This window comes from Heteronotia binoei, chromosome 10, assembly GCF_032191835.1.
Source record: "Heteronotia binoei isolate CCM8104 ecotype False Entrance Well chromosome 10, APGP_CSIRO_Hbin_v1, whole genome shotgun sequence".
In the NCBI taxonomy this organism is placed as follows: domain Eukaryota; kingdom Metazoa; phylum Chordata; class Lepidosauria; order Squamata; family Gekkonidae; genus Heteronotia; species Heteronotia binoei.
The window spans coordinates 20,034,744-20,060,738 of NC_083232.1; the positions used below are offsets into that span (position 1 = coordinate 20,034,744).

At 43.1% G+C, this 25,995-nt stretch overlaps 1 protein-coding gene across 1 annotated transcript; it reads left to right on the plus strand.

The window, feature by feature from the left end:
* The first annotated feature begins 599 nt into the window (after positions 1-599).
* Positions 600-16,893, plus strand: NOM1 (nucleolar protein with MIF4G domain 1). Its single transcript, XM_060248060.1, has 11 exons — positions 600-1,558; positions 3,492-3,616; positions 4,231-4,426; positions 5,342-5,665; positions 6,914-7,024; positions 7,368-7,535; positions 8,463-8,584; positions 13,131-13,263; positions 15,185-15,316; positions 16,053-16,162; positions 16,381-16,893. Exons 1-11 carry the CDS (start codon positions 686-688, stop codon positions 16,556-16,558), a joined length of 2,472 nt encoding a protein of 823 aa, XP_060104043.1. The 5' UTR covers positions 600-685; the 3' UTR covers positions 16,559-16,893.
* Positions 16,894-25,995: the final 9,102 nt, after the last annotated feature.

Sequence of the window (25,995 nt, forward strand, 5' to 3'; positions counted from 1 at the left end):
GCACAAAAGACTCCAGCTCAGACTGGTAAAACTAGTCTTAAAACGGGGTGGCCAGACTTGCTCAGCATAAGAGCCACATAGAATAAATGTCAGATGTCTGAGAGCTGCAAGACGTGAACGTCAGATTTTGAGAGCTGTGAAAGGAAGGAAAATAGATGGGGAGGGATAGAGAGGTGGTAAGAAAACAACTTTAAATGCATTATCCAAGCGACCAGCTGGCTTGGCTTGGAAAAGTGATTTAAAGCGATGAATGCCTTCTCCAAGCCAGCTAACAGGAGCAGTGGGGTCTTATGGAGACACACAATATGTGTGAAAGAGCCACATGTGGCTCCCGAGCCAGTTTGGCCAGTTGTCTTTAAAAATGCTGGGAATCAGAGGCGGGGTGGGTGCGTGGTGGTAAATGAATGCGTCACCCCCCCCTTATTACCGAACTACAGTTCCCAGCATTCTTTGAGGAACCGCACCGCCTCAATTTATTCCAACCGCTTTAAAGGAGCCCAGTTCTAACACTTTCCCTTTCCGGGTCTTGGCTGCAATGCGCGAAGTCGCCAAAAGATGGCGCTGCCTCCTCCCTCGGCTCACTAGGCCGCGTGCGAAACCTCATCCTCGCTCGGAGGCCTTTTCAAGATGGCGGCGGCCTTGAACCGCCGCGCCTGAGGAGAGGGACCTGATACGAGGGGACGCCATGAAGCAACCGACTTCCCTCTCCTCAGCGGCTGCCAAAGGCCTGGCCCGAAGAAAGAGACGAGAGAAGAAGAAGCAGGCGGGGCAGCTGCAGAAACTGGGGCTGGCCGTGCGGGAATTCGTGGAGGCGGCAGCGGGGCCCAGTGTCGTCGTCGGCGGTCCCGAGGCCCTGCTCCAGCAGCCGAAATGGAGCGGCCGAAGGAACCGGCGGGAGCTGAAGCGAGAGAAGCGCAAACTGAAGCGAGGCCGCCGCCGCCTTCTCCTCAGCGGCAAGGAGGGGCCAACTTCTCAGCCGCCTTGCGGGGCTTCGCCACCCTCGGCCAAGAAGCAGCCGCCGCAGAAGAAGGCGCCGCCGCCGCCGCCCCCGGAGCCAGAGACGCGTCCCCCCGTGAAGAAAGAGCGGCCCAGGCCCGGTCCTTCGGCTATGTCTTTGGCGCGCAAACGGGCCCTGCTGGCGGCCAATGAGGCGGAGGAGCGGGAGATCCGGAGGCTGGAGAGGCAGCTGGGCCTCCGCAAGCGTCGCAAGAAGCAGCAGGCGGGCCTAGGGGAGGCGACCCTGCCTCAGAGCTTCTCCCGCGACGGACTGAGCTACGTGCTGGGCGCTCTGGACTCGGGGGCCGCCTTCTCCGGCCTGGGCGGCAGCAGCGAGGAAGAGGGAGGAGAAGGCGAGGAGCTGGACTGGGGGGTGGAGGGGGAGAGCGAGGGAGACAGCGGCGAGGAAGATGCTTTGGCGGCGGAGGAAGATTCAGGGGGTTCAGAAGGATCCAACGTGGAAGAAGAAGGCGAGGCTGAGGAAGGAGAAGGCGAGTTCCATGGCTCCAGAAGCCCCGAATCAGGAGCGGTGGGACTTGCTTCGCCCAGGGAGGAAAAGGAGGTCTGTAGAAAGAGGGCCAAAGGCAACTGAAAAACACACAACTCGTGTACCGTGTTCCCTCTGAGCTGAGTTAGCGTGAGCTGGCTCACAGATTTTTGTTTTAGCTCAGGAAGGATGACCCTAGAGCACACTAATTTATGCAGTAGCTCCCAACTTTAATGCCAGTAGCCAGCGTGTAATAGGTTTCGTTAGGGTCTAGTTTCAGATGAGTGATTAATAAGTGTCCTTTTTAAAATTGTGAACAATGCCTCTGTGTTATGGCTAAACTTAATGGCCTGTAACTTACCATTACATAGCGGTACTGCCCTCCACTTTTTCCCAGAATTACATGTCGTTTTCCCAGAATTACAACTGATCTCCTTGTTAGGAAGATCAGTTCCCCTGCAGAAAGTTGCAGCATATGATTTACTATATTTGCACTCCAAAGTTGCAGTTTTTTGCCCAATCTAGGAGAAACCTAAATCCCTCCCCAGGCACCACCCTCAGATCTCCAGGAATTCCCCAAACCAGAGTTGACAAACCTGCCCCTCCCAACAAACAAAGTTGAAAGGCTTCCTTCAGCTTAAGTAGCTCTTCATCCAACAGAAGAGCTGCTTCCGTTGGAGGAAGGCTCCTTAGGTTGGAAGAACTTTCTCCAGCCTAAGGGAAAAGGTTCTACAGTACCCCAAAACACTACTGGAAATTTTGTAATGTTTTGTGTTGGTGGTAGCCAGTGTTCCCTCTAAGCTGAGTTAGAGTGAACTACCTCACATTTTTTTAGTCTCCAGCTCACACATTTTTGTCTCAGCTCAAGAAAAATGGCCCTACATCAAACTAATTTATGTAGTAGTTCACAATTTTAATGCCAGTAGCTCACAAAGTAGAATTTTTGCTCACAAGACTCCACGGCTTAGAGGGAACATTGGTGGTAGCACATCTGTTTATCATGCAGAAGGACTCGTTTCCAGTTAAAAGGACCAGGTAGCAGGTGATATGAAAGCTGTGTGCCCTGGACAGCCACTACCCATCAAAGTAGACAATACTGGTTTTAATAGACCAATTATTTGACTCTGTATAAGGCAACTTTGTGTGTTCATGCTCCTAATAGAATGTGCTGGCATGGATTTGAGGGTGCGGTGTCTTCCATCGATTGGTTCTTCCTAATTCTGAACCTCACTTTTTGCCCTATGGTGATCTTGAAGTTTTTTTAGGCACCTCCTCTACTAGGAACAATATTTGGGGGGTTTATGGTCTGCAGCAGCATGAAGTGTCAAAGGCCTGTTTCACTGATGGCTGGATGCATACCACTGTGTTTTATTCTCAAGGGCCAAACACAGCTGTCAACAATTAAGGGCTACTTAGGGGACTCATAAATTAGAACGTGTGCTAATTGAATCTCTGACATTTTCAGTTTATCAGGCAGCACGGCTAGGAAAAAAAGATGTTTTGGGAGAGCTTTCAGTGCAGACAGCAGTAAGCTAAAGGGTTCAGAGGTCTGGTTTCATATGTTCCTTATGCAGCAGCAAAGACCGGGTTGCCGTTGGTTAAGGAGCAACAGCAAATACCAGTTCCTTGGCTAGCATATCTGCCTGATACGCAGGGTTAGAAGTAAGCATTAGTCCTGTTCCCTTTTTAAAGTGTTTTTGGATATGCTTAAAAGAGTGAGTATATAGAGGAGCCTTTTTACAATGAGCTTGGTTTTAAAATGGGTAAAACTCAGGAGATCTGGTGAGATCTGGTCTTTATAATGACCAGCTATGATATATCCTATTTTACTTACCATTAGATACGCACAGTTTAACTGTTTGGAGTGGATGTTTGTGGGCATACATCACATGTCCAGTAATGTAAAATATTAATGAAAATTCAGGCTGTGTGGAATAATCACTGAAAACATTTTAAAATTTAATAGTATTTAATAAATTTTCTGCTTCTTGTTCCTTTTTCTATTCAGGGGATTTGCGATGGTGCTACAAAGTATGTTCCTCCTCAGATGCGAAGTTCTGAAGAAACAGTAGATGCCAAAAAGAGAGAAGAACTAGAAAGACTGAAAAAAACACTGAAAGGGCTCATTAACAGGTAGTTTTGAAATGTGCTTAGCAATCTGTCCTTCTAGAAAACATGTTGTTCTGTGCAAAAATCATGAGTTGGACTTCTGGTTTCCTGCTGCATTGTTTTTTGTGGCTTTAGTTGTTAGGGAAGTTGGTGTTGTAATCACATACTAGACCTGGCATGGAACATAGAAGCCAGGTTCAGTGATAATGATTAATTGGAAGATTAAAACAAATGTTAAGCTTTGTTTCTGTTAAGCTAAATACTTTGATAGCTTCACACCTGGGGCTGTAATCTTGAGAGTGTGCTTTTAACCTCTTCTGGAAATTGATTCAACCTCCTGTTGAAATTGATGGAACCATCCTAAATTTGGAATTAAAATCTTGGTATTCATTATGAGTTTTGTAGGTATCTCTGGCTTGCAGTAAAAAGGCCAGAGTTAAATGTTTGTGTGTTTTTAAATTAAAACAGAAGGGTTAGATGTGCATCAAACATGTTTTCTAAAATTCGTTAAACATCTGTTTCACATGCAATTTTGAATAGAACTGATGTTTAAACATGATTTTAACAATGGTAATGATGAATTGGAAGAATAAAACAAATGTTAAGCCTTGTTTTCTCTATGACGTGATTTCTGTTAGGTTGAGCGAACCTAACCTGGCTTCCATAAGTGGGCAACTGGAGGAACTGTACATGGCAAACAGTAGAAAAGACATGAACGAGACGCTGACCAATATTATTATGAGTGCTTGTGTTACAACCTCAGCAATGCCCCCCAGACTGATGATGGAGCATGTCCTTTTAGTTAGCATCCTTCATAATACTGTGGGAATTGAGGTAATTTTTCTTTCCTGGATCTTAGCTTTGTATTTCAGGTGGAAAACATGGTCCCATGGGTGTCAACTAACTAATAATTATTGATAATGTGTTCTTTTCCCTTAGCTTTATAAGCATTTAAGAACACAAGAAAGAAGAGCCCTACTGGCTCTGATCAGTGGTCCATTTAGTCCAGCATCCTGTCTCACACAGTGGCCAACCAGTTCCTCTGGAGGGCCAGCAACAGGCCATAGAGGCTGAGACCTTCCCCTGATGTTTGCCTCCTGGCTGGGGTTGAGAGATTTAGTGTCCCTGAATATAGAGATTTTCCTCAGTCATTTGGGGGTTTTGTCTAGCTAAATGGCAGTATAAAAATGTAAATAAAATAAATAAAATGATTATTTTAGAAAATAAGTACAAATTGGAACCTTTGGGTATTTGAGATGAAGATACCAAGATTCTTTGCATGATGTTAGAACAAAACCACTTCATCCTGTTGTCTTTGTAGTCCCCATGACTGTCTTCTTGCATGTTAACCTGATATCTCTTAATTACAATCTGTGACAATATCCCTGTCCATTAAAAACAGCTGGGTGTTTGAACTGATTTCTCACAGTTTTCACAAGTAATGCTAAAGTGGGTTATTATGATACACAGGGTATAAATGCATTTAAAATTCTTTTTTTAAAGCTACATTTGTGTGTTAAGAAAAAGCACTTGTTGCTTATGAGGGTTTGGAAGTGAGGCATTCAGAGCCAAGGGCAAATATGCTCATTAGACACGAGTGTCTGTACACTACTGTGCTCTGTACTCTTAAATTGCCAGTCAGCTAGTTTTAGGACCATAGCATTAGCTATAGATTACTGGGTTTATTTTTTAACAGGCTAAGTGGCCAGCTGTTGATTAATCACATGTGTGTGTGTTTAACCATTCCAGGTTGGTGCTCATTTTTTGGAAACAGTGGTGAGGAAATTCGATGACGTCTACACAGGCAAGCTTGAAGGGAAAGAATGTGAAAACCTGCTTACCTTAATTGCTCATTTATATAATTTTCACGTCATGCACTCACTGCTGATCTTTGACATCTTAAAGAAGCTTGTTAGCACTTTTTCTGAACAGGATATTGAGCTAATTCTGCTGCTGTTGAAAAATGTGGGATTTTCCTTGAGGAAAGATGATGCTCTGGCACTGAAAGAGCTTATTACTGAGACCCAAAAAAAAGCAAATGCCGTAGGGAAGCAATTCCAGGACCAATCAAGGGTATGAGCGCATCTTTAAGATAACTTTTCAGACAGCTTTTTTTTATCCTAAGCGGAAATTAGCAGGCGCTTGTCCGCAACTGTGTGTCTCCTCTGTACAGCTTCTGTTAGTGTATGATGATTGCATTCACAGCATAAATAGCCTTGACTAGTTTTACCTCCTCAGAGCCTGGAAGCTAAGCAGGGTCAGCCATGGTTAGTACTAGAATGGAGACTGCCAAGGAAGTCCAGAGTTGCTGGGCAAGAGGGCAGGCAATGGCTGCTCATCTCTTGCCTTGAAAATCCCATGGTGCTAAGGTTGCCATGAATTCGTTGTCACTTGACAACGTACAGTTATTATGATGATGATTGCCAATTACTGCTATTAGGAATGATGTCTGCACTTGTCTGGGTTACATATTACATCTCTTTAGTTCTTGCATTTCATGACCCTACTGCACAGTTCTTTAATTGCTTCACATGCATATGTCTGCCTGGTGAGGACCCACTACGTGCATCTTACAGAGTGGGCTGTAATGCAGTAAGGTGCTCCTGTTTAAACTGGTACAGTAAGATGGGTGTGGGAACCACACATAGCTTCAGTTTCTGGCCTTTTCCACAATACAGACCATGCAGAGGCACCATGCGTGACTCTCTCCAAGAACCAAGTGAATGGAAGTTCGCAATTCTGTACAGACCAAAATAATACTGTTTGATACTTATTCTTACATTGTTATATTGTTTAAGTAATCCAAGAAAATCATTGTTCTTGTATTGGAGACGGGAGTCTGTAACAGGAAGCGGGTTGCCTGAGGGTTCCAAGAAAGTTCATTTCAGAGGCAATCTTTGAACTCAGGATTTCTTGTTCCTAGAACTTTAAGCAGCATGCTGCACTATCTCTTAGTTTGGCACAGAAGTGTATTGTACCTGGACGTGTACATGAATTAAGGTCTACCTTGAAGCAATAAAAGCATCTGGTTTTCTTTTCTATATTTTTCTTCATTAAATGAAAGAGGAGAAAAATGTTCCTTAATGGTTATTTTCACCTGAAAAGCATTCCCTGGAAATGCTGTACAGTAGAGAAGTTTTGTTTAATATGAAAAAAGGAACAAGATGCTTTATAAATCAGTCAGTGTCTGATTTTGTTTAGCAGATTTTAATATCAGAACAAATAACACTTCGGCTCTAGTTCAAATTTTTGTTTTTACACTGGAGATCCTTGTTATTTTAGGTTACTAGAGCAATAATTCAGATTTATTTGTCTTAAAAGGTTTGCTTTATGCTGGAGACCATGCTGGCATTGAAAAATAATGACATGAGGAAAATCCCTGGTTATGATCCTGAGCCGGTTGAGAAACTACGGAAATTGCAGAGAACACTGGTAAGTGGGGGTAGTTTGTCTTGCTACCCCTCATCCTGAATTACACATTCTGACCCAAGTCTGCACTTTCATTTAACACTGTGTTTAAAATTGCTGTTACTCTCTTGGACTTTAAGAACTGCTAATGAGGAACGGCAAAAAGAAGGCTTGGTCTGGAGACTGGAGAAGTGGGTACCCCAGCTTGCCCTCTTTGCTCAAAAAATGTTCCCAAGAGCAACTGGGTTCAAATAAATCAAAATGTAGGCTTTTTCACCAGTTACGTTTAAATGGAGGTTCTAATTACGTTAATCAGTATCAAGGTTCTGAAATTCTTTTACCTGAAAACACTTTCCCCCTCCATAAGATTCATAACAGTGGTTCTGGGAAAGAGGCTCAGCTTCGTGTGTCCTTGGAATCTCTCCTCAGTGCTGATCAGGTCGGTCGCTGGTGGATCGTTGGATCCTCTTGGAGTGGAGCTCCAATGATTGACAGCTCCAGCAACAAAACTCAACATATACTACCTACGGGAAAGGTAAACATGAGCGTAATTTATTCTTGTTTTCTAGCATTATGGCTGAAACAGTCCCTTGTTTGGGAGATCTTTCCTCATCAGTATGAATGAGTGTAGTTGTGAGAAGTATTTGATTGTTTTAAAGACAGAGTGATGTGCATAGGAAAATATTCCTCAGTGAGGTCAGTGGTGTTTGTGCCCCCCTCCCCATGTAATGTTTAAATTGGGCAGCATATACTCTGACAATTTGGGGTCATTTTTATGGCACTTACATTGAACTGGAAAGGGGAATGAATATATAGAATGAAACTGATAGCATATTTTATATTTTGTCCCCAATTTCTGCTTCTATTCTATTCCTTTCCTGTTAAAGGGCAAAGTGCTTTTCCTTGGCAAGCGGTGTCATGCTCAGTGCAACTCTGAAGGTTTTTAATTTCTATGACGGATCTATTTGTCCCACACCCTGGATTCATTAAGAAAACTAGTTTGTTCAAGAAAGGCCAAAGCAAAAGCTAGCAGCTAATCCCAAACACAATTTATTCACTGAAATAAAGGTGTGAACTATCATCTTCCCTGTAATCTCTTTGCCTTCCTCCCAAATAAAAATACTTCATCTGTTAGTAGCTGCTGATCTTCCCATTTTGACACAAGTCGGCAGTAAAGCTATACTGTCTGGATACATCCTTAATTATTGTACTTCAGAACTATCATATACAGGTTTCCTGTATTCTGTTTGGGTCTTTCTGAGCTGTTAGGAAATTCTTACTTGAAAACTAAGCCTCGAGTGATAAGGAAAAGTGGTATGCAAACATCTTAAATAAATACAGCTTTTGCCATTGTTTGTGTTTTCAACAGAAGAGTTACCAAGCCATATGAGTGTAGGCTCATTAAACAGAGAGCTATTTAAGAATACGCATAGCTTCTGAAGAAATATTTTTCTCCCTTTAGGTGAGTTCAAAGATTCTTGAGCTTGCTCGTAAGCAGAGAATGAACACAGATATCAGGAAGAATATATTTTGTATTTTAATGACCAGTGAAGATTTTTTGGATGCCTTTGAAAAGCTTTTAAAGTAAGTATTCACCAGGGTAAAAGAGGCTGTAACTAGCATACTTTATTTGATGCAACTGAAAAATAAGCAGCAAAAACCCTAATTTTGTTTTAGGAGAGGTCATATCTGACCAACCTGAATATAGACATTCACCCATTGATAACTGTTTTGTCTTGATCTGTAACGTAGCCATTAATTAAAGCTTGAGTTTGCTGTAAGATCAAAATACTTTTGCTAGTTTAGCTGTCTGATTACCATGAATGGATCTGTCATTGGGGTTTTGCCTAAAGTGTTGCCTGATTGAAGTCAGGACTTTAACAAATGTACCTTTAATGGCTGTGATATCCTCCTGAAAGGGCAATCTACCTGCAGGGGGTGTCATTGGAGACAAGCAGGGGGGAGGTGGGGAATGTGAAAAAAGAAAGCAGCAGTTTTGCCCTGTGATTCTCTGAGAATAGACACAGTTGAGAATTAAAGTTGGAGTGAGGGTCACTGCGGGTGCAGTCTGGTGGGTGCTGCAGTAACTTGCTTTCTGAGAATCTAATGTTGCATCAGTGACTTTGCTGCCTGTTTGCTTTGTATATTTGCAACTGAACCAAACCTGATCCAAAACCTGAACCAAACCTGAACCAAAACTGATCAGGGTAGCCTGATCTCATCAGATTTTGGAAGCTAAGCAGGAGTCAGCCCTCGTTGGTACTTGGATGGGAGGCCACCAAGGAATACTGGGGTCATTAGGAGGGCAGTAGCAAACCACCTCTGAATGTCCCTTCCCTTGGAAGCCCTATGAGGTTGCTTTCACTTAGCTGCAGCTTGATAGCAAAAACAAAACCAAATTATCACAAAAAGTCATAAATTGTCAATGCTGTGATTTAAAGAACATTTGTGGGGATGTTGCTTCCTTTGGGAGAAACTGGAAGCTGCTGCAAATTCAGCTAGGATGGGAAGGAGCAGCAAACCGTGCTGAGTGGCTTGCTGAAAACCAGCTGAGCCCTCTGTGAGGAATAACGGCTTGGGCTGCTTTACTGACATGTAGCCCAAGAAGATCTTAGCTGGTGGGTTCAGGCGCCTGAAGCTGGCATACCTCTGGTCTTTTCCCCGGGTTACACAGGAATAATCCAGAAGCCTGCTAGACTTTCTAGTCTGTTTTGCTGCCCTATTTGTCTTAGATGTCTTTCGTGGGGGGGGCGGGTTGGTAACAAGCAGAGGGGTATGTCAGCTTCTCTGGTACACCAGAATATATTTCCAAGTAAAGACCTGTTATGGACCCAGATCAACAGCCTGGACCAGGGCAAAAGTGGAAGCGGGATCTGAGCAGGAGTGGGAAGACATGGAAGAAAGATGGACTTTTGCAGGAGGCAACAGATTTCAGAGGCTAGGCTGAACACAGCTAGTCTTAAATGGCAAAAGCTGTTCTCTGGGAACCCCAATATAGCATCTGTGGGTTTTCTGACTGTTGAAGGAGTGCCTGTCTTCTTTTGTCTTTGTAAATGGAGCTCTGCATGTCCCCAGTCCACTCTGTTATCTCAAAGGAAACTTAACCCTGTAGCACTGCTGTTGCTGCTTACCATATATAAGTATGGTGAGTGAGGATATATTTTGGCAACTGACTATTTGAAGCCTCCCACCCTCCTGGCTTTCCACAGACTATGCAAAACTGAATTATTCAGGTTTTTCTAGGGTAGCACTGTGCAAAACAATTCACAAAGTTACTCAGACAAATTATTAGGGACTCTGGTCTATACTACTGTGTATAGGTTGTTGTAAATTGGATTCTGTGGTGTAATTTTGCATCATTTACTATGTTAAGCTTTGCTTCAGATTCTGTTGTCAAGTGTTGACACTTATGCTTTGCTTCAGTTGTGCTCTTTAGATTTCTGTTGGTTCTAAAACACAAATATTATTTGTTTGTTAAATGTCCCGTTGTGTTGATTGTATTGACTCATTCTGTGTAGTCTGCCTTGAATCCCAATGAGAAAGACAAACTATAAATGTAAATACAATAAATAAATGAACCCAGTAAAATAAGAGAAACTTGAGATACTCTCAAAATATCCTTGAAAAAGCAGCAAGTACTATTTGCTCCCCTTGCAAGTCACAGTGCGTCACCCTTAGAGAGGAAATAGCTTATTTAAAAAAACAAGCAAACCAATAGGAAAAAATTGTAGACGATACATGAGCTCGTAAGTCTCCAAGAGAATGGAAATCTGTAGAAGAGTATTTACCAGGAATATTTGTATGCATAACCTTGTTGTTTGAACTTGGCACATGCCTAGTATGCCTGAAAGGATACTCGGGATTAGTGGTCTCAGTTTTGTTCTGAAAGTTATAGCCATCAAGCAGCCTATTCTTGGTTATCACAGCACATTATGTTGGAGGCTGTCTCTTGATTTGTATGGAAAACAAACATGCTTGTTTAAATGGTCTGTCGATCCCCAGGCACCCAAATAAATTTAGGAACACAGCCTTGTACAGTTAGTCCCATTGCCTTGTTTATTGGATGCCTTATGCTGTGTGATAAGAGTGGTAAAGTTGGCGTACTGCAGTCCTAAGCTCTGCTCACAACCTGAGTTCTGCTCTGCTCACAACCCTTGGCGCAGAGTGGTGAAGTTGCAGTACTGCAGTCCTAAGCTCTGCTCACAACCTGAGTTCGATCCCCGGCGGAAGCTGGGTTTTCAGGTAGTTGGCTCGAGATTGACTCAGCCTTCCATCCTTCCGAGATCGGTAAAATGAGTACCCAGCTTGCTGGGGGGGAAAGTGTAGATGACTGGGGCAAACCACAGTGGCAAACCACCCCGTAAAAAGTCTGCTGTGAAAACGTTGTGAAAGCAACGTCACCCCAAAGTCAGAAACAACTGGTGCTTGCACAGGGGACCTTTCCTTTCCTATGCTGTGTGAATGTTTTTATAATTTGTTATCCACCTTGAACCTGAGTGAGAAAGCCAGCCTATAAATGAAGTAATTAAACATTGTTAAATGCCTTGTTTTGTACAACCTGTAACGTACCTGTATGATGTCTCAGGTTGCATCATAAAGTTATGGGTCACTTTTATACAAGTGAGGCCAAAAGGCCATTGCTCCTGCACTGAATGCTGCTAAGGAGCTACGTGAGAAACGAGTGTGCCGATACATCCATTCCTTCCCAGCATCTCAGCCCCAGAAATGAGGTTGCATGTCTTTGGCCCTAATAATATTGTGTGGGACTGTTATTGGCATTAATTGTTTCCAATTACATGTCAGCGTTCCTTCGACGTCATTGAAATGTCTCTAAAAAGATAAACGTGAGTCTACCTTTGAGCAAGATTGGGACGCTGTATGCAGGAAGTTCATCTCAGATATAGAAACTACAAAAATGAAGGCTTCGCTGTGAAATGATGCAAATGTGGTTGACCCGCTCTGCATTATAGTATTAAGCATTTTTCATTTTAATTGGCTTTAGTGCTGCCAAGCCTTTGACAGTTCTGGAAGCCCAATCAGACTTATTTGACAGAACAGGTACAGCATAACTTAAGACCTTTCTCTGCCAAAAGTGTATGAATCGTCTTCCATTTGGGCCAGCTGTGTGAGCATGAAGGCAGTATAGTTCTGCCAGACTTTTCTGCTGAGACAGCCAGTGGGAACTCATTAACGCTGATTATATTTTTGTAATTAGGTTGGTTGAAATTCCTAGTACCCTAGAACTAAAAGGACTTTTGGAGCTAGTTTCTCTTTGGCCACAGTGCACTCAGTGGCTTACTTATTCAGCTTTGATAACCTAATATGGCTTGGGACTGGGGTTTCTGAATGACCATCTTTTTCCATAGGTTCCTGCCCAGGAATTAAGGTCACAGGAAAAGGCCCTCGTAACTATTCCATCAGCCAACAAAACTCATCTGATGAGTACACGAAAGAGGGCCTTTTTGGTGGCAGCCCCATCATTATAGAATATTGCCCCCTCACTGGCAATCTATAGGAGGCAGCTGTAGATGGTTTTATTCAGGATGGCATTTAGTTTTCTACCTATCAGCAGTTTTAAATTGTGATTTTTATTTAGAGCCTTTTAGAATTTGTGTTCTTTTTACACTGTAAGCCACCTTGAGTTCCATAAGATAAAAAGGCAGCTAATAAATGTTTTAAATAAATTAATTTAGTAATCTAGATGTTGAAAGCTACCTGCTTTCATATTAAGGGACCCCCCCCTTTCTTTTAATGCCATCACAGTCAAAGGTTAGCAATGCGTGTATTGTGGTAACGATCCTTTCTTCCAACTCCCGCACTCTCAGTATTTCCACAATTCTGCATTATTGAAGGCATACATTTCAGAATGCTTCCTTTTCCAGAAAGAAACACAGTATCTTTTACCCATGCATTTTTATTGGTATTATCCAGTAATATGCTGCAATGAAGACATCGTCTTGGCCCAGACGTTTTGGCTCCTGTTGCTGAAGCTTTATGGGTTGAGCTCAAATCAAGAGGAAATTACCTCTTGGTAGTTTCAGGCTGGCAGTGACTCTTTTTTAAATGGTTTAATAGTTCAGTTTAAAGGTTCAGGAAATGGATTTTACATAATGGCAATTGATGTTTTTAGGCTTGGTCTTAAAGATCAGCAGGAGAGAGAAATTGTCCATGTCCTTATAGATTGTTGCCTACAGGAGAAGACTTACAATCCTTTCTATGCATACTTGTCTGCCAAGTTCTGTGAATATGATAGGAGATTCCAGGTAAGTGAAGAACCGGTCCTTCTTTTTACTGGCTATGCTGTTCGAATAGAGATGGAACAAAGGGAATATTGTCAAATGCTAAGCTAATTCAAGGTATTGGTTTTGAGCTTTAAAGCCCTACATGGTTTGAGATTGGCTGTCTGAGGCACCATCTTCTCCTTTATATTCGTGCCAGGGAATGAAGGTCACAGGGAGAGGCCCTCCAAATTGTTCCATCAATTGAAAAAACTCTGGCAGGTTCAGAAGAGAGGGCGTTTTTAGTGGTAGCCCCATCATTATAGAGCCAGCCTCCCAGGGTAGTGTACCTAGCTCCCATACGTTCATTCTTTAAGAGACAGCTGAAGATAGTTTAATTTAGGATGGAATTTGATTGCAGCAGCTCTAAATGGTGGTTTTAAGTAGTACTTAATTTTATGTGTTTTAATTATATTGTAAGCCTCTGAGCTCCATAAAGAAGAAAGATGGCTATAAATGTTTGAAATAATAATAATAATAAATATACTTTGTAAAAATGTATGCAGAGAATCTGCTTCAAGGGAGGAGAGGAAATTAAGTCATCCTGTATATAAAGACATTAAAAAATGGAATTCGTGAGAGGTCGTAGTGAAGTGGTAGAACTCATGCTTTGTATGCAGGGGGGGAAAGCCTAAATTCAATCTCAATCAGGTAGGAGAGATTTTAGAAAGACTTCTGTCTTCCACTTTGTGTAGAAAACACTGGGCTACTACTGAGTCCATATACCACAGTTTCAAATATTCATATGACCCCTAGCTATGGGTAGATTATTGTCAATATAGTAATTCTAAATTATATTGATTGTGGACATCTGGTGTTTTATCTTGACGTCTTGGGAAGCATATGCTGAATGACTGATAGGGAATGCTGAGCGTTTCAGATGTCTTGGGTCAAAAACAGCCTGTTCATGTATGTGTATTATTTAATGCAGTTTACATTCTCCATTGGGTCAAGTTCAGATTGTGGTACAGAAAAGAATCCAGTCAGTGCTGAGCAAGAGACAGGCAGTCCCTCATCTCTGGTATGTTCTAGTCCATGGGTGTCGAACTCATTTGTTATGAGGGCCAGATCTGACATAAATGAAACCTTGTTGGGCTGGGCCAGGCCATGTGTGTACCTATTTAAGATTAGGTAGCAGAGATGTATACTTTTTAAAGGACACAGACAAACATGACTAAAGACTTTTAAAAAAAACTTAAAATAAAACATGCTTAAAACATTAGCACTTGTTGGTCTTAAAGGTGCTTTCTTTGTATCTCTCCCATGGAATCCAGGGATCTAGGAAGCTCTGGCTCTTTCCTTCCCTCGCCAGGGGGAGGAGCCTCAACCAATGGAGAAAATCGAGGTTTTGCTCTGTAGCTCCTGTTCAATTGAGCAAGCTTTCAAAGCAAGCTGAGATGCAGAAGGAAGCAAGAGAGAGGGCAAAGGAAGCAGACAAAAGCCAGTTGCTTGGGGGCCTGATAGGAGCCCTCTGGGGCCTGATTGGCCCCCGGGCTGCATGTTTGACACCCTGCTCTAGTCCATCTCTGCCTGTGCATTTTTCTGGCAGGGATCTTGATAGGAATGGAAACTGTGACAAACTGGTAAAAAGGAGAGGGATGATTCATCCTCCACCTAGAAAAAGACAGTCTGTTCTTTCTCTTTAGCCCACTGGGAAGGCCAGGGAGAAAGTGAGGGAGAAGTTAGTGCAAGGAGGAGACCTTCTGTCTCTCTTTCTCCTGCTCTGTTGTCCTCCATTTCAGCCAAGGGCAGTGGGTTTTGATTGACATTTTATGTTTTATTGTTTTTTTATTATACCTAATTTTGTAAGTCATCTCTAGGAGGGTCTCCTAGCATAAACATTTTCTAAACAAATGTAATAAGTACTATTTCATGAGAAACTTTTTTTTAAAATCTTGGTGCTTAGATGACATTCCAGTTCAGTATGTGGGACAAAATCAGAGATCTGGGAAATCTGTCCAATACCGCATTCTCCAATTTAGTTAATCTCTTGGCTCATCTGTTAAAGACTAAATCTGTCTCCCTTGCTGTTTTCAAGGTCAGTAGTACTCAGTTCACAAAACATATTTGTATTTTTACATTTCTTATTAGTTACATGTATAATATCATTTCATAGTAAGTAAAGCAAAGAAATAACTGATCCTTATCCACAGGAAAAATATTGGCTTGTCTTCTATTTATTTTCAGTGTCAGTCAGGCTTTAATTGCTTTAAAGTTTAGGTAAGCAATCATTCCTGTCACTCCACTGAGGGAGAATTGGCAAAACGAGTTGGACATTCTCAAATCTAGTTTGAAAGAGAGCACTGCTGATGCTTTAAAGAAACATTACATAGCCTGCTTTTTTCAGTTAGTTCTCAGTTTTCTAATATGGTGCATGCTAGAGAAACCCTTCATCTTTAGGAGAATGTCCAGTGATGGATTGACAGTGTTGGTGGGTTCACAAGTTCCATAGTGTTGGTGAAGCAATAGGGTTGCCAGAAAAAAAAATATTTGCATTTCATTGTTTGATGAGTCCATATCTCGGGAAACTTTTCCCTCCTTCTGTGTCAGTCGCTAAGCAGGTGAAATTGATGGCTGTTGTTCCATGATGAATCCAAACCCTCTCTAAATACGTAGATAATAGAAATTTTAAAGCACCTATGGTGGGGATAGGATATAACAAAAGTCAGTAATATTGTGTGAAGGCTGCCAGCATTTTAGACATTGCCTGGTATCTTCACAGCATCATAAAGTTTTCACTTTTCATGTTTACATTCTTTTTGCTTTTTAACTAGGTCATCGAGTTCAGTGAACTGGACAAGCCAAAAGTGCACTTTTTACGGCGGGCTTTATCTACACTGTTCCTAAAAACAGACCCAGAAGAACTCTGTTCCATCTTTGGAAAGTGAGTCCCCCGAGATGTCCTGAGCAGCATTTACAAGAGTGGGGATTTGGGATACCATTAAATTAAAGAAAATAAAAAGTATCCTTAGATGAGTCAGTTGTAGCCATGGGATGCTCTGTAAAGCTCTATCCTGTTTGGCTGGTCTTATGTCTAGGGGAATAGTATAACATTCTGGATATCTGTTGTAAAAATTTAGAATTCTCTCTATATCATTTCAGATTGGCTGAGAACCCCAAGCTTGGAATGCTGCACGAAGGACTGAAGCTTTTCCTCTCCCACTTCTTGCTGAAGAACCTGCAAGCCAACAGAAGTGCCTCAGAAGCCTCTCTGCTAAAGGAGCGAATTGAACTAGTAAACAGGACCTTGAAAGCAAAAGAATCAAGAGTAAAATTGTAGCACTACAGACTTAGGACAAAAGACTTCCCGAGTAATCCTAAAAGGGTTTCTAAGCCCGTTGCGTTTGGAATGGAGTAATTCTCCTTATGGTTGCTAAGTTGATCTAACCGTTTGCATACAGAGCTGGATTTGGTTACATATTCAAACACATTTGTATTTATTTTAAAAATGTACCCATATTTAAATGGTGGTGGTGATGGATGAATGGAGGTGGGGGGGAACCCAGTCAATTCTTTAACCTGTTTATAGGGGGAAAGTACAAGATGAAATCACTGGTGAAAGCTAAATTACTTGTAAAGTGTGTCTTTTTTAAATAAACTGGTTAATTTCTGGTATGGCATGTATTATCTTTCAAAGGTATTACTTTTATCAGTCAGTGGCAATTGCCACTTTATCAGCATACCTTATTAATTTAGATTCCTTATTCCTTACCCCATTCAGTTTCCTTTCTCATATTTTATTCTCACCACTTCATTGTACTAAGGTTGTGATAGTGGCACAAAAGATTATTAGTTTAGTGCTTTCCCCCAAATTGTACTTTTCCCCTGAATTTATTATTCGCTATTAGTCTAGGACTACTGTACATTAATAAAACCCAATTGAAAATGCTGCCAAAATGTTCTTGGCAGAGCCCTATTCTATGCGGTCAATCACCTTTTTGTGCATGCAAAAATACTACCGTCCCTCTATCTTTATTAAATTTCACAGAAATAATGTATTTTCACTTGAAAAGAGGAGGACGTTCTGGAATACTTAGGTATTCTTCTACCTATCCCCTGGAGTCTGGGAAGCTTAATGGCTCCAGTTGGGGAGGGTGTACCCGCCTCTTTTTATTTTCTTCCTTCTCCCTGTGTGCGCATGCTAGGAAATGGACTTTGGGGGTTCCTTGCACAGTTCACAAGCAGTCTCTCCTGTGCCTTGGGTTTCTTTTAATCTTGCTCCTTCATGTGCTTTCTTTTTTTAAAAAATCCTCCTTGATTTCTTCCTCACAATCTGTCCTATGGGCATAACATCAGTAGAATGGGCCTATCTGCAACGGTGCTTAAAAGATGAGAAACAAATACAATTATTGCTCTCTTTGATAGTACTTTGGCATCCTTAATAGTTGTCCTGCAGCTGATACGTTTAATTTTTTAATTAAGGAAGACTGAAATTGGATTTTGTAATTTCTCAGATCTGTCAAGCCTCTTCTAGAGCTTTTCATACAAGCCCGTGCATTTCTTCCTCATTCAACTTCAAGCATCTCTCATAAGTATGTTATTAGTTAGAGAGTCAGTTTGGTGTAGTGGTTAAGTGTGTGGACTCTTATCTGGGAGAACCGGGTTTTATTCCCCACTCCTCCACTTGCACCTGCTGGAATGGCCTTGGGTCAGCCATAGCTCTGGCAGAGGTTGTCCTCGAAAGGGCTGCTGCTGTAAGAGTTCTCTCAGCCCCACCTACCTCACAGAGTATCTATTGGGGAGGGGGGAGGTAAAGGAGATTGTGACCGCTCTGAAATCCTTGAAAGGGCAGCTGCTGTGAGAGCCCTCTCAGCTCCACCCACCTCACAGGGTGTCTGTTGTGGGGGAGGAAGTTAAAGGAGATTGTGAGCGGCTCTGACGCTCTTGAGTGGAGAGTGGAATATAAATCCAGTGTCATTGTCGTCATCTTCTAATTATTTACTAGTCATGGATTTACAGTTTGGTGTAGTGGTTAAGTGCAAGGACTCTTATCTGGGAGAACCGGGTTTGATTCCCCACTCCTCCACATGCACCTGCTGGAGTGACCTTGGGTGAGTCATAACTCTCAGAGCTGTTCTGCTCAAAGAGCAGTTTCTGTCAAAGCTCTCTCAGCCCCACCTACCTCACAGGGTGTCTGTTGTGGGGAAAGGAGATGGTAAGCTGCTCTAAGACTCCTTCAGGTAATGAAGGGTGGGGTATAAACCCAATTTCTTTTCTTCTACATCCCCCTCTGTATGAACTGTTTGGAAGCATATCTGCCATAATTCTAATATTCCTTCCACTGATCGCAAGCATTTTTTCATTAAAGACATAAGTTTGTTTAAAGCATTGTAAATGAAGATTTCCTAACACTCTGCGAGAATTATCCAGGTCCTAAAATGCTTTATTGGCACTTCTGATCTTCAGGCTTAGCTGAGGTGACTGCAATATAATCATTGTCAGCCTAGAGAGGTGGTCTTTGCACTGAGTGCAAACCCACATTTCCCCTAGCAGAGAGGTAGTGGGGTCAGAAGAACCCTTGGTAAGCAAAACTATTACTTAGGCCCCTTTCTATTGGACAATCTACCAGAGTACCTCTTCATTGACTTTAAAGAGCATATCAACCAAAACCGATCTAATTCTCAAATCTCAGCTCATGCTTCCAAGGCAGTAGAATATGCTGCCTGCAGTCCTCTGCCAAAAGGAAATGAGCAAGTTTAATACCATCTGACAACAAAAGGTTTAATAGTCTAAATGAGTAGTGTAAGACAGGCCCCTCTCAGCTAAAAATCCCTAGATATCAGTACCTCCAGATCCACTCCTAGTACATGAGGAACCACAGCAGAGTTGACTTGCTCTATGCCAGTGGACGTCATTAATACTGCATGATGTGGAAAACTGGTGGCCATGTGGTAGGGATGATACGAGAGATCCCCACTGGAGTGAGGCAGGCCTTTTACTAATTACAAGCAGGGAGGAGTTAATCTATAAACTACCGTGCTAGATGCTTTTGTAGCAAAGAGCTGCTACAAATTCAAATTAAATTCTCCAAGCCAGATGAGAACATCTTTTCCACCTGCCTAAGAGGTGACTGGCACTGTCCAAACTCTACACGTGGGGAATGGGCTTTATCTGCAACAGTTCTACAAGCCATGCATGAAAACTGGGCTTCTCTGATGGTCCAAAGAATATGTCCATTTTCATTCTGCTCTCAGCTGATCAAGAATCTCTGGTCTAGCTTGTAAATATGATTATTAAAGATATATTGCAGTGAGTGCATCTTTTAGGAATCTGCAGGCTCAATTGTATAATCTGTGTAGAACTGTTAGGATTTTAGCTTTTTTAAAAACTTGGGCGATGAGATTTTAAACCCCCTATTCTGGTTTTTGGATCACCATTAACAGCGCTACACAAAGAAGTCTGTTTTTCAGCTTTGGAGGAAGTGTGACCAGGATAAATCACACGCAATCCCCTTTGGCAGAGCTTTAACACTGCAGCACCTTGGAGTGCTGAGTTTCTGCAGACCTTTTCAGCATTATAGCTTCCCCCACCACCACCTCATTGTGTGGCACCGAAGGGGGAGGATGAGTTTGATATCAGCTTTTTTCCTTACAGCACAAACATAAGGGTGGCTGTCCAGCTTCACTTTGGCACCTTTCATATTGTCCTTAAAACATCTGGAATAGCTCAAATTGTATTGTTCACAAGAATTTGATATGTTAAGCATCCAGACTTGGGGAGGGGGGGGGCAGCTGTGCCAGATACATTTCTTCTGAGACAATAACGAGCACAAGTTGAATGGTAAAATCTGAGTCGTTGAATCCCATCCTGTATTCTAATTGTTCTCTCTCCCTTCCATTTTGCTTGCAGAATCTCCGTTGACTTTTCTCCAAACAGCTTTGCATCTAGAAATAAAAGCAAAAAGTTGAATGCCTTTGTTCTTTGCAAATAAAGAAGAAATAGCTCGTTAAGATGCAATTTGGTAAAAACAGTAAGCTGCTTGGGAGTAGCCCCTTCCATCCCACTTGGGAAAAGTTTAAAGAAACTGAACCATTCATGTACCTGGGGACTTCTGCTCAGTGCCCTGCACTTGGGGGGGGGGGGGGGGAGTAGGCAGGCAACCATCCATAGCCCACTCTGGGAAGAAAGGGACTAGGCTTCTGCCTGGTTGGGGTACCCTTTACTTGGTCCTGGTGAAGTGGATGTGCCAGTGATTCTGGGACTCCATCCTGGATTTTTGCCAAGGACCCCAGAACCATTAAAACTGCCTCTGAGCTACCTATCAGTACTATGCTCAGGGCTTTTTTTGTAGCAGGAACTCCTTTGGTGTAGCCAGTTTGGTGTAGTGTTTAAGTGTGTGGACTCTTATCTGGGAGAACCGGGTTTGATTTCCCACTCCTCCACTTGCAGCTGCTGGAATGACCTTAGGTCAGCCATAGCTCTGGCAGAGGTTGTCCTCGAAAGGGCTGCTGCTGTAAGAGTTCTCTCAGCCCCACCTACCTCACAGAGTATCTATTGGGGAGGGGGGAGGTAAAGGAGATTGTGACCGCTCTGAAATTCAGAGTATAGGGTGGAATATAAACCCAATATCTTCTTCTTTGCATATTAGGCCACACCCCCTGATGTAGTCAATCTTCCAAAAGCTTACAGAGCTTTTATTACAGGACCTATTGCAAACCCTTGGAGATTTGGCTACATCGGGTACGTGGCTTAATATGCAAAGGAGTTCCTGCTACAAAAAAAGCCCTGGCTATGCTCAAAATAAGTTTGGAGGCTAGCTAAAATATTACTTCTTGGATTTAGAGGTGAGGCTTATCAGGTCTCCAGGATCGCAAACCCTGAGGTTCAGGAGGTAGAGTTTGATGAGATGGCATTGAAGAACACTGCTGATGATTGCTAGGAATTGTGACACCTGGTACTTGTGAATGGGTGTAGTCTCAGTCATGTGGCTCTGCAGAGATTGAGAGCCAGTTTGGTGTAGTGGTTAAGCGCGTGGACTCTTATCTGGGAGAACTGGGTTTGATTCCCCACTCCTCCACTTTCACCGGCTGGAATGGCCTTGGGTCAGCCATAGCTCTGGCAGAGTTGTCCTTGAAAGAATCTTAACCACTACACCAAAGTGGCTCAGTGGTAGGAGGACAGAGTTCAGTGGTAGAACATCTTGGTGTGCAGAAAATCTCCGGCATCTCCAGTTAAAGGATCTGGCAGTAGGAGATATGAAAGTCCTCTGCCTGAGATCCTGGAGAGCTGCTGCCAGTCTGAGTAGACAATACTGACTCTGACGGACTCAGGGTTGGACACAGTATAAGGTGGCTTCATGTATTCTTAACAGGTGCTTACTACTGAGCCGTGGCTCCATGCCTTGTGGCCATACTTCACTTAGAAAATAGCACTTTCCTCAGATGTAAGGAGTCTTCCTCCAGTGCAAGAGTCTGAGGCTCCTTGGCTTAAAAAGCCCCCTGAAACTTCTTCTATTTCCCAGGTGTTGCTAAACCAGGGATCCCCAACCCCTGGGCTGTGGACTGGTACCAGTCTGTGGCCTGTTAGCAACCGGGCCATGAGTTGTATAATTATTTTATTATATATTACAATGAAGTAATAATAATAAGACGACGACATTGGATTTATATCCTGCCCTCCACTCTGAATCTCAGAGTGGCTCACAATCTCCTTTATCTTCCTCCCCCTCAACAGACACCCTATGGGGTAAGTGGGGCTGAGAGGACAGCTCTGTGAGAGAGCTATGACTGACCCAAGGCTATTCCAGCAGCTGTAAGTGGAGGAGTGGAGAATCACCCAGTTCTTTCAGATAAGAGTCTGCACACTTAACCACTGCACCAAAATAAAGTGCACAATTGTATCATCCTGAAACCATCCCCCCCACCCGTCGGTCCATGGAAAAATTGTCTTCCACAAAACTGATCCCTGGTGCCAAAAAGATCGGGGACCACTGTGCTAAAAAACTTGCTGCCATTTACTGAGCGCTTATACCTTTTTAGTTCTGTATTCCTGCTTTTAAAAAGATCAATTTGGAATGACTTTTTAAAGGTTTTATTTTATGGGGATCAGGGCTTTTTTTGAGTAGGAATGCACAGGAACGCAGTTCTGGCTGGCTTTGTGCCAAGAGGTATGGCCTAATATGCAAATGAGGTCCTGCTAAGCTTTTTCTACAAAAAGCCCTATGTGAAACAATGGTGATATCAGGGGGTGTGGCCTAATATGCAAATGAGTTCCAGCTGGACTTTTTCTACAAAAAAATCCCTGATGGGGAGGTATAACTTTTTGAAATGAGGCACCCTGCACATTATCTGGCAGCCAAAAAAACATTGTATAAGTCAAATCAGGAGGGTCATCCTAAAATGTAATGGATTTGTATGACTAGAAAATATCAGCATGACCACCCTTTTGCCCCGATGGCCAGATACAATAGATGACTCTTTTACCATCTGCCCCAGTTCATGGTTTTGGATCTCCTGAAGGCATGCACCCTTCCCCTCCAATAAAGCTGGATTTGCCTCCTGATCCAGGGGCCCATGAATCACACCTGCTTCTATAAAATGGTCTCTCCCCCACCCAAACCTGTCAAAATCTGCATTCTTCCTTAAGTTAAAAGCCAGGTGAGCAGCTGAACTCCTTTTAACGCAGATCTGTGTGCCTCACCCCTTCTGTTATCTCTGGCCCTCAAACTGCTTGCATTTTTTAAAGCTGCTGCCCTGTACTTACCTGGGAGTAAGCCCTGCTGAATTCAGTAGGGCTTCCTTCTGAGTCAGCGAGCCTAGGATTGGGCTATGCATCCCATCTGAGAAATGAATGATTTTGCCCATGTCATGATTTTGCCCAGCACCCTACATCAGAATTCCAAAGATGCCCACAAGCTCGAAAAATTAGGTTGCCCCCCAGGCCACCAGCCAATACTCCAAATACAGCCAAAGCTGTGGAGTCTTGTGAGCAAAAATTCTACTTTGTAAGCTACTGGCATTAAAGTTGTGAGCTACTGCACAATTTAGTTTGCTCTGGGGTCATCCTTCCTGAGCAAAGACAAAAATGTGTGAGTGGGAGGCTAAAAAACTGAGTTAGCTCAGCTTAGAGGGAACACTGCCATCAGCAGGGGGTGGGGGGGTAGGGTTGCCAAATCAACCCCTAGAGATTTGGGGATGGAACCTGGGGAGGACGGGGAGCTCAGTGGGGTACAATACGACAGAGTTTACGCTCCAAAGCATCCTTTTTCTAGGGGAACTGAGCTCTGTCGTCTCAAGATGAGCTGTAATCCCAGGGGATCACCAGGTCCCACCTGGAGGCTGGCATCCCTTTCAAAAGCACTGGGGGACCGCAGTCTTAGTCCCATTACTATACTATGTGGATTGTCTATCCTAACTGCTCTTCCAGTGCGATGTCACCAAATGTCCATTTGGCAATGCAGTCAAGGTTTCCATCAATAAGCAAAGATTGTGAGCAGGCAACATGGACCACCAGCCTGTAATATCCTTTCCTTTGAGATGAGATTACCTGATGAACGCATTATTAGCCATTTTCCTGTGAGTTCTGGTTGATGACATCCAGGAAAAGAGTTTGCTATACAAGCAGGGCGTTTTTTGAAGAAAAAGGAACTCCTTTGCCTATTAGGCCACACCCCCTGACATCACCATTGTTTCACACAGGGCTTTTTTTGCATAAAAATCCCAACAGGAACTCACTTGCATCTTAGGCCACACACCCCTGACATCATTGTTTCACACAGAGCTTTTTTTGTACAGAATGCCCAACAGGAACTAATTTGCATCTTCGGCCACACCCCCTGACACCAAGCCAGCTGGAACTGCATTCCTGTGCATTCCTGCTCAAAAGAAGCCCTGTGTACAAGTGATTGGCTTGTAAGAGACGCAGCTGATGGTTCAAGCACGCACCCTGCGTGGCCCTCCTTCTGGATTTATTTCTTCCCTAGGATGGTCTGGAATGTGCCACGGTGGGGTGACCAGAGTGGGAAACCCTCCTCTGAATCCCCGCTCTGCCAGGAAAACTCAGTGGGTGACCCTGGGTCCGTCATTCTCTCTCAGACTACCCTACCTCCCAGGGTTGTTGTGAGGATAAAATGGAGAAGAGGTGAAAGATGTAAAAATGAATAAGCTGATCTGGATATTCTGGAAGACATGTTTATTGGGTGGTTCTGGTCTTGGTGGCTCTTTGGACTCTTCCAATTTTATGATTTGGAGATCAAAGTCAGAGATGGATGTGCCCCTATTTAATTATGCAGCTCTGGATGTCTGGGCTGATTCATGCAAGCAGGTTTCTCACTTATTGACTGAAAAACCACAGAGTGGTTTGCATGTCCGAATGAGGTATCACAGACTGAACGCTGCAGGTAGAACTTCCATGTCCTCCTAAACCACTTCAACCGCAGTGTCGTTCCACTGAGCCTGCTTACAGATCCAGCTGTGAACCATCCAGTGTCACTAGGAGAAGGACACTAGAGTTGCCAAATGCCTGGAGAGAAAAACGTCCTGTTCATTTAATAGGGGTTGGTCTAGATGACCCTGGAGGTCTCTTCTAACTCTATGATTCTATGAGGCTTAAGATGATATTTACCAAGTGAAGCAAAATGCCTGGAGAAAACTATGTCATGTCCATTTAATAAAGACTCAAGAGGATATTTACCAAGTGGAGCAAAAAAGTTCAACTGCCCACTTCCACAACTTGTCTACAGCTGCTGGAATGGCCTTGGGTTAGCCATAGCTATCTCAGGAGTTGTCCTTGAAAGCAGTGGTGGGCTGGCCAGGGTGTCAGCTTGCCCAATGGCAAGTGGGCCCTGTAGGCCTCTGATGAAATGGGGCCCCTTAACCATTAGGCAATATAATAAAAATGTTAATAGTAGCTTCAAAATATAATAGAAGTCCCAGTATGGTTACAGTAATGCAGCTAAAATTTACATTGTATTTAGGGTTGCCAGCCTCCAGGTGGGGCCTGGGGATCTCCTTCTTTTACAACTGATCTCCAGCTGGCAGAGGCCAGCTCCCCTGGAGAAAATGCAATCTGTATTTACATTTAGTATCTACTGTATACTGCCAGTAATATGTGCAATGTATGTACACTGTAATTACTAATATATATATATATATATATATATATATATACACACACACACACACACACACACACACACACACACACACATTTATTTTTCAAAAGTTTTAATTGTACCTTTTTTCCACTTATGTATTTTTTAAAATTTTATTTATTTATACAAATTAAACGATAGCCTTATAGTTGTGGGTGGGCACCCTATGTCTCCTGGCAAACAGTATTTTTAGACCCAGTCCGCCACTGCTTGAAAGGGCAGTTGCTGTGAGAGCCCTCTCAGCCCCACCCACCTCACAGGGTGTCTGTTGTCGGGGGAGAAGATATGGGAGATTGTAAGCCGCTCTGAGTCTCTGATTCAGAGAGAAGGACGGGGTATAAATCTGCAGTCGTTTCTTGAGACAGGATGTTTTTTTCTGGGCCTGTGGGCAACTCTGAAAGTGACCGTGTGGGTGAAACCCCTGCCTTTGGGTCCAAGGGGGGAGCCATGTTGGTCGGAAGCAACAGAACAAAGTCGGAGTCCAGTGACTCCAAGACCAACAAAGAAAGACCAATGAAGTTTAAATTCAGGGTATAAGCTTTCATGTGCATGCACAAGATGTATCTGAAGAAAGCTTATACTCAGAATTAAACTGTATTGATCTTCAAGGTGCCCTGGACTCAACC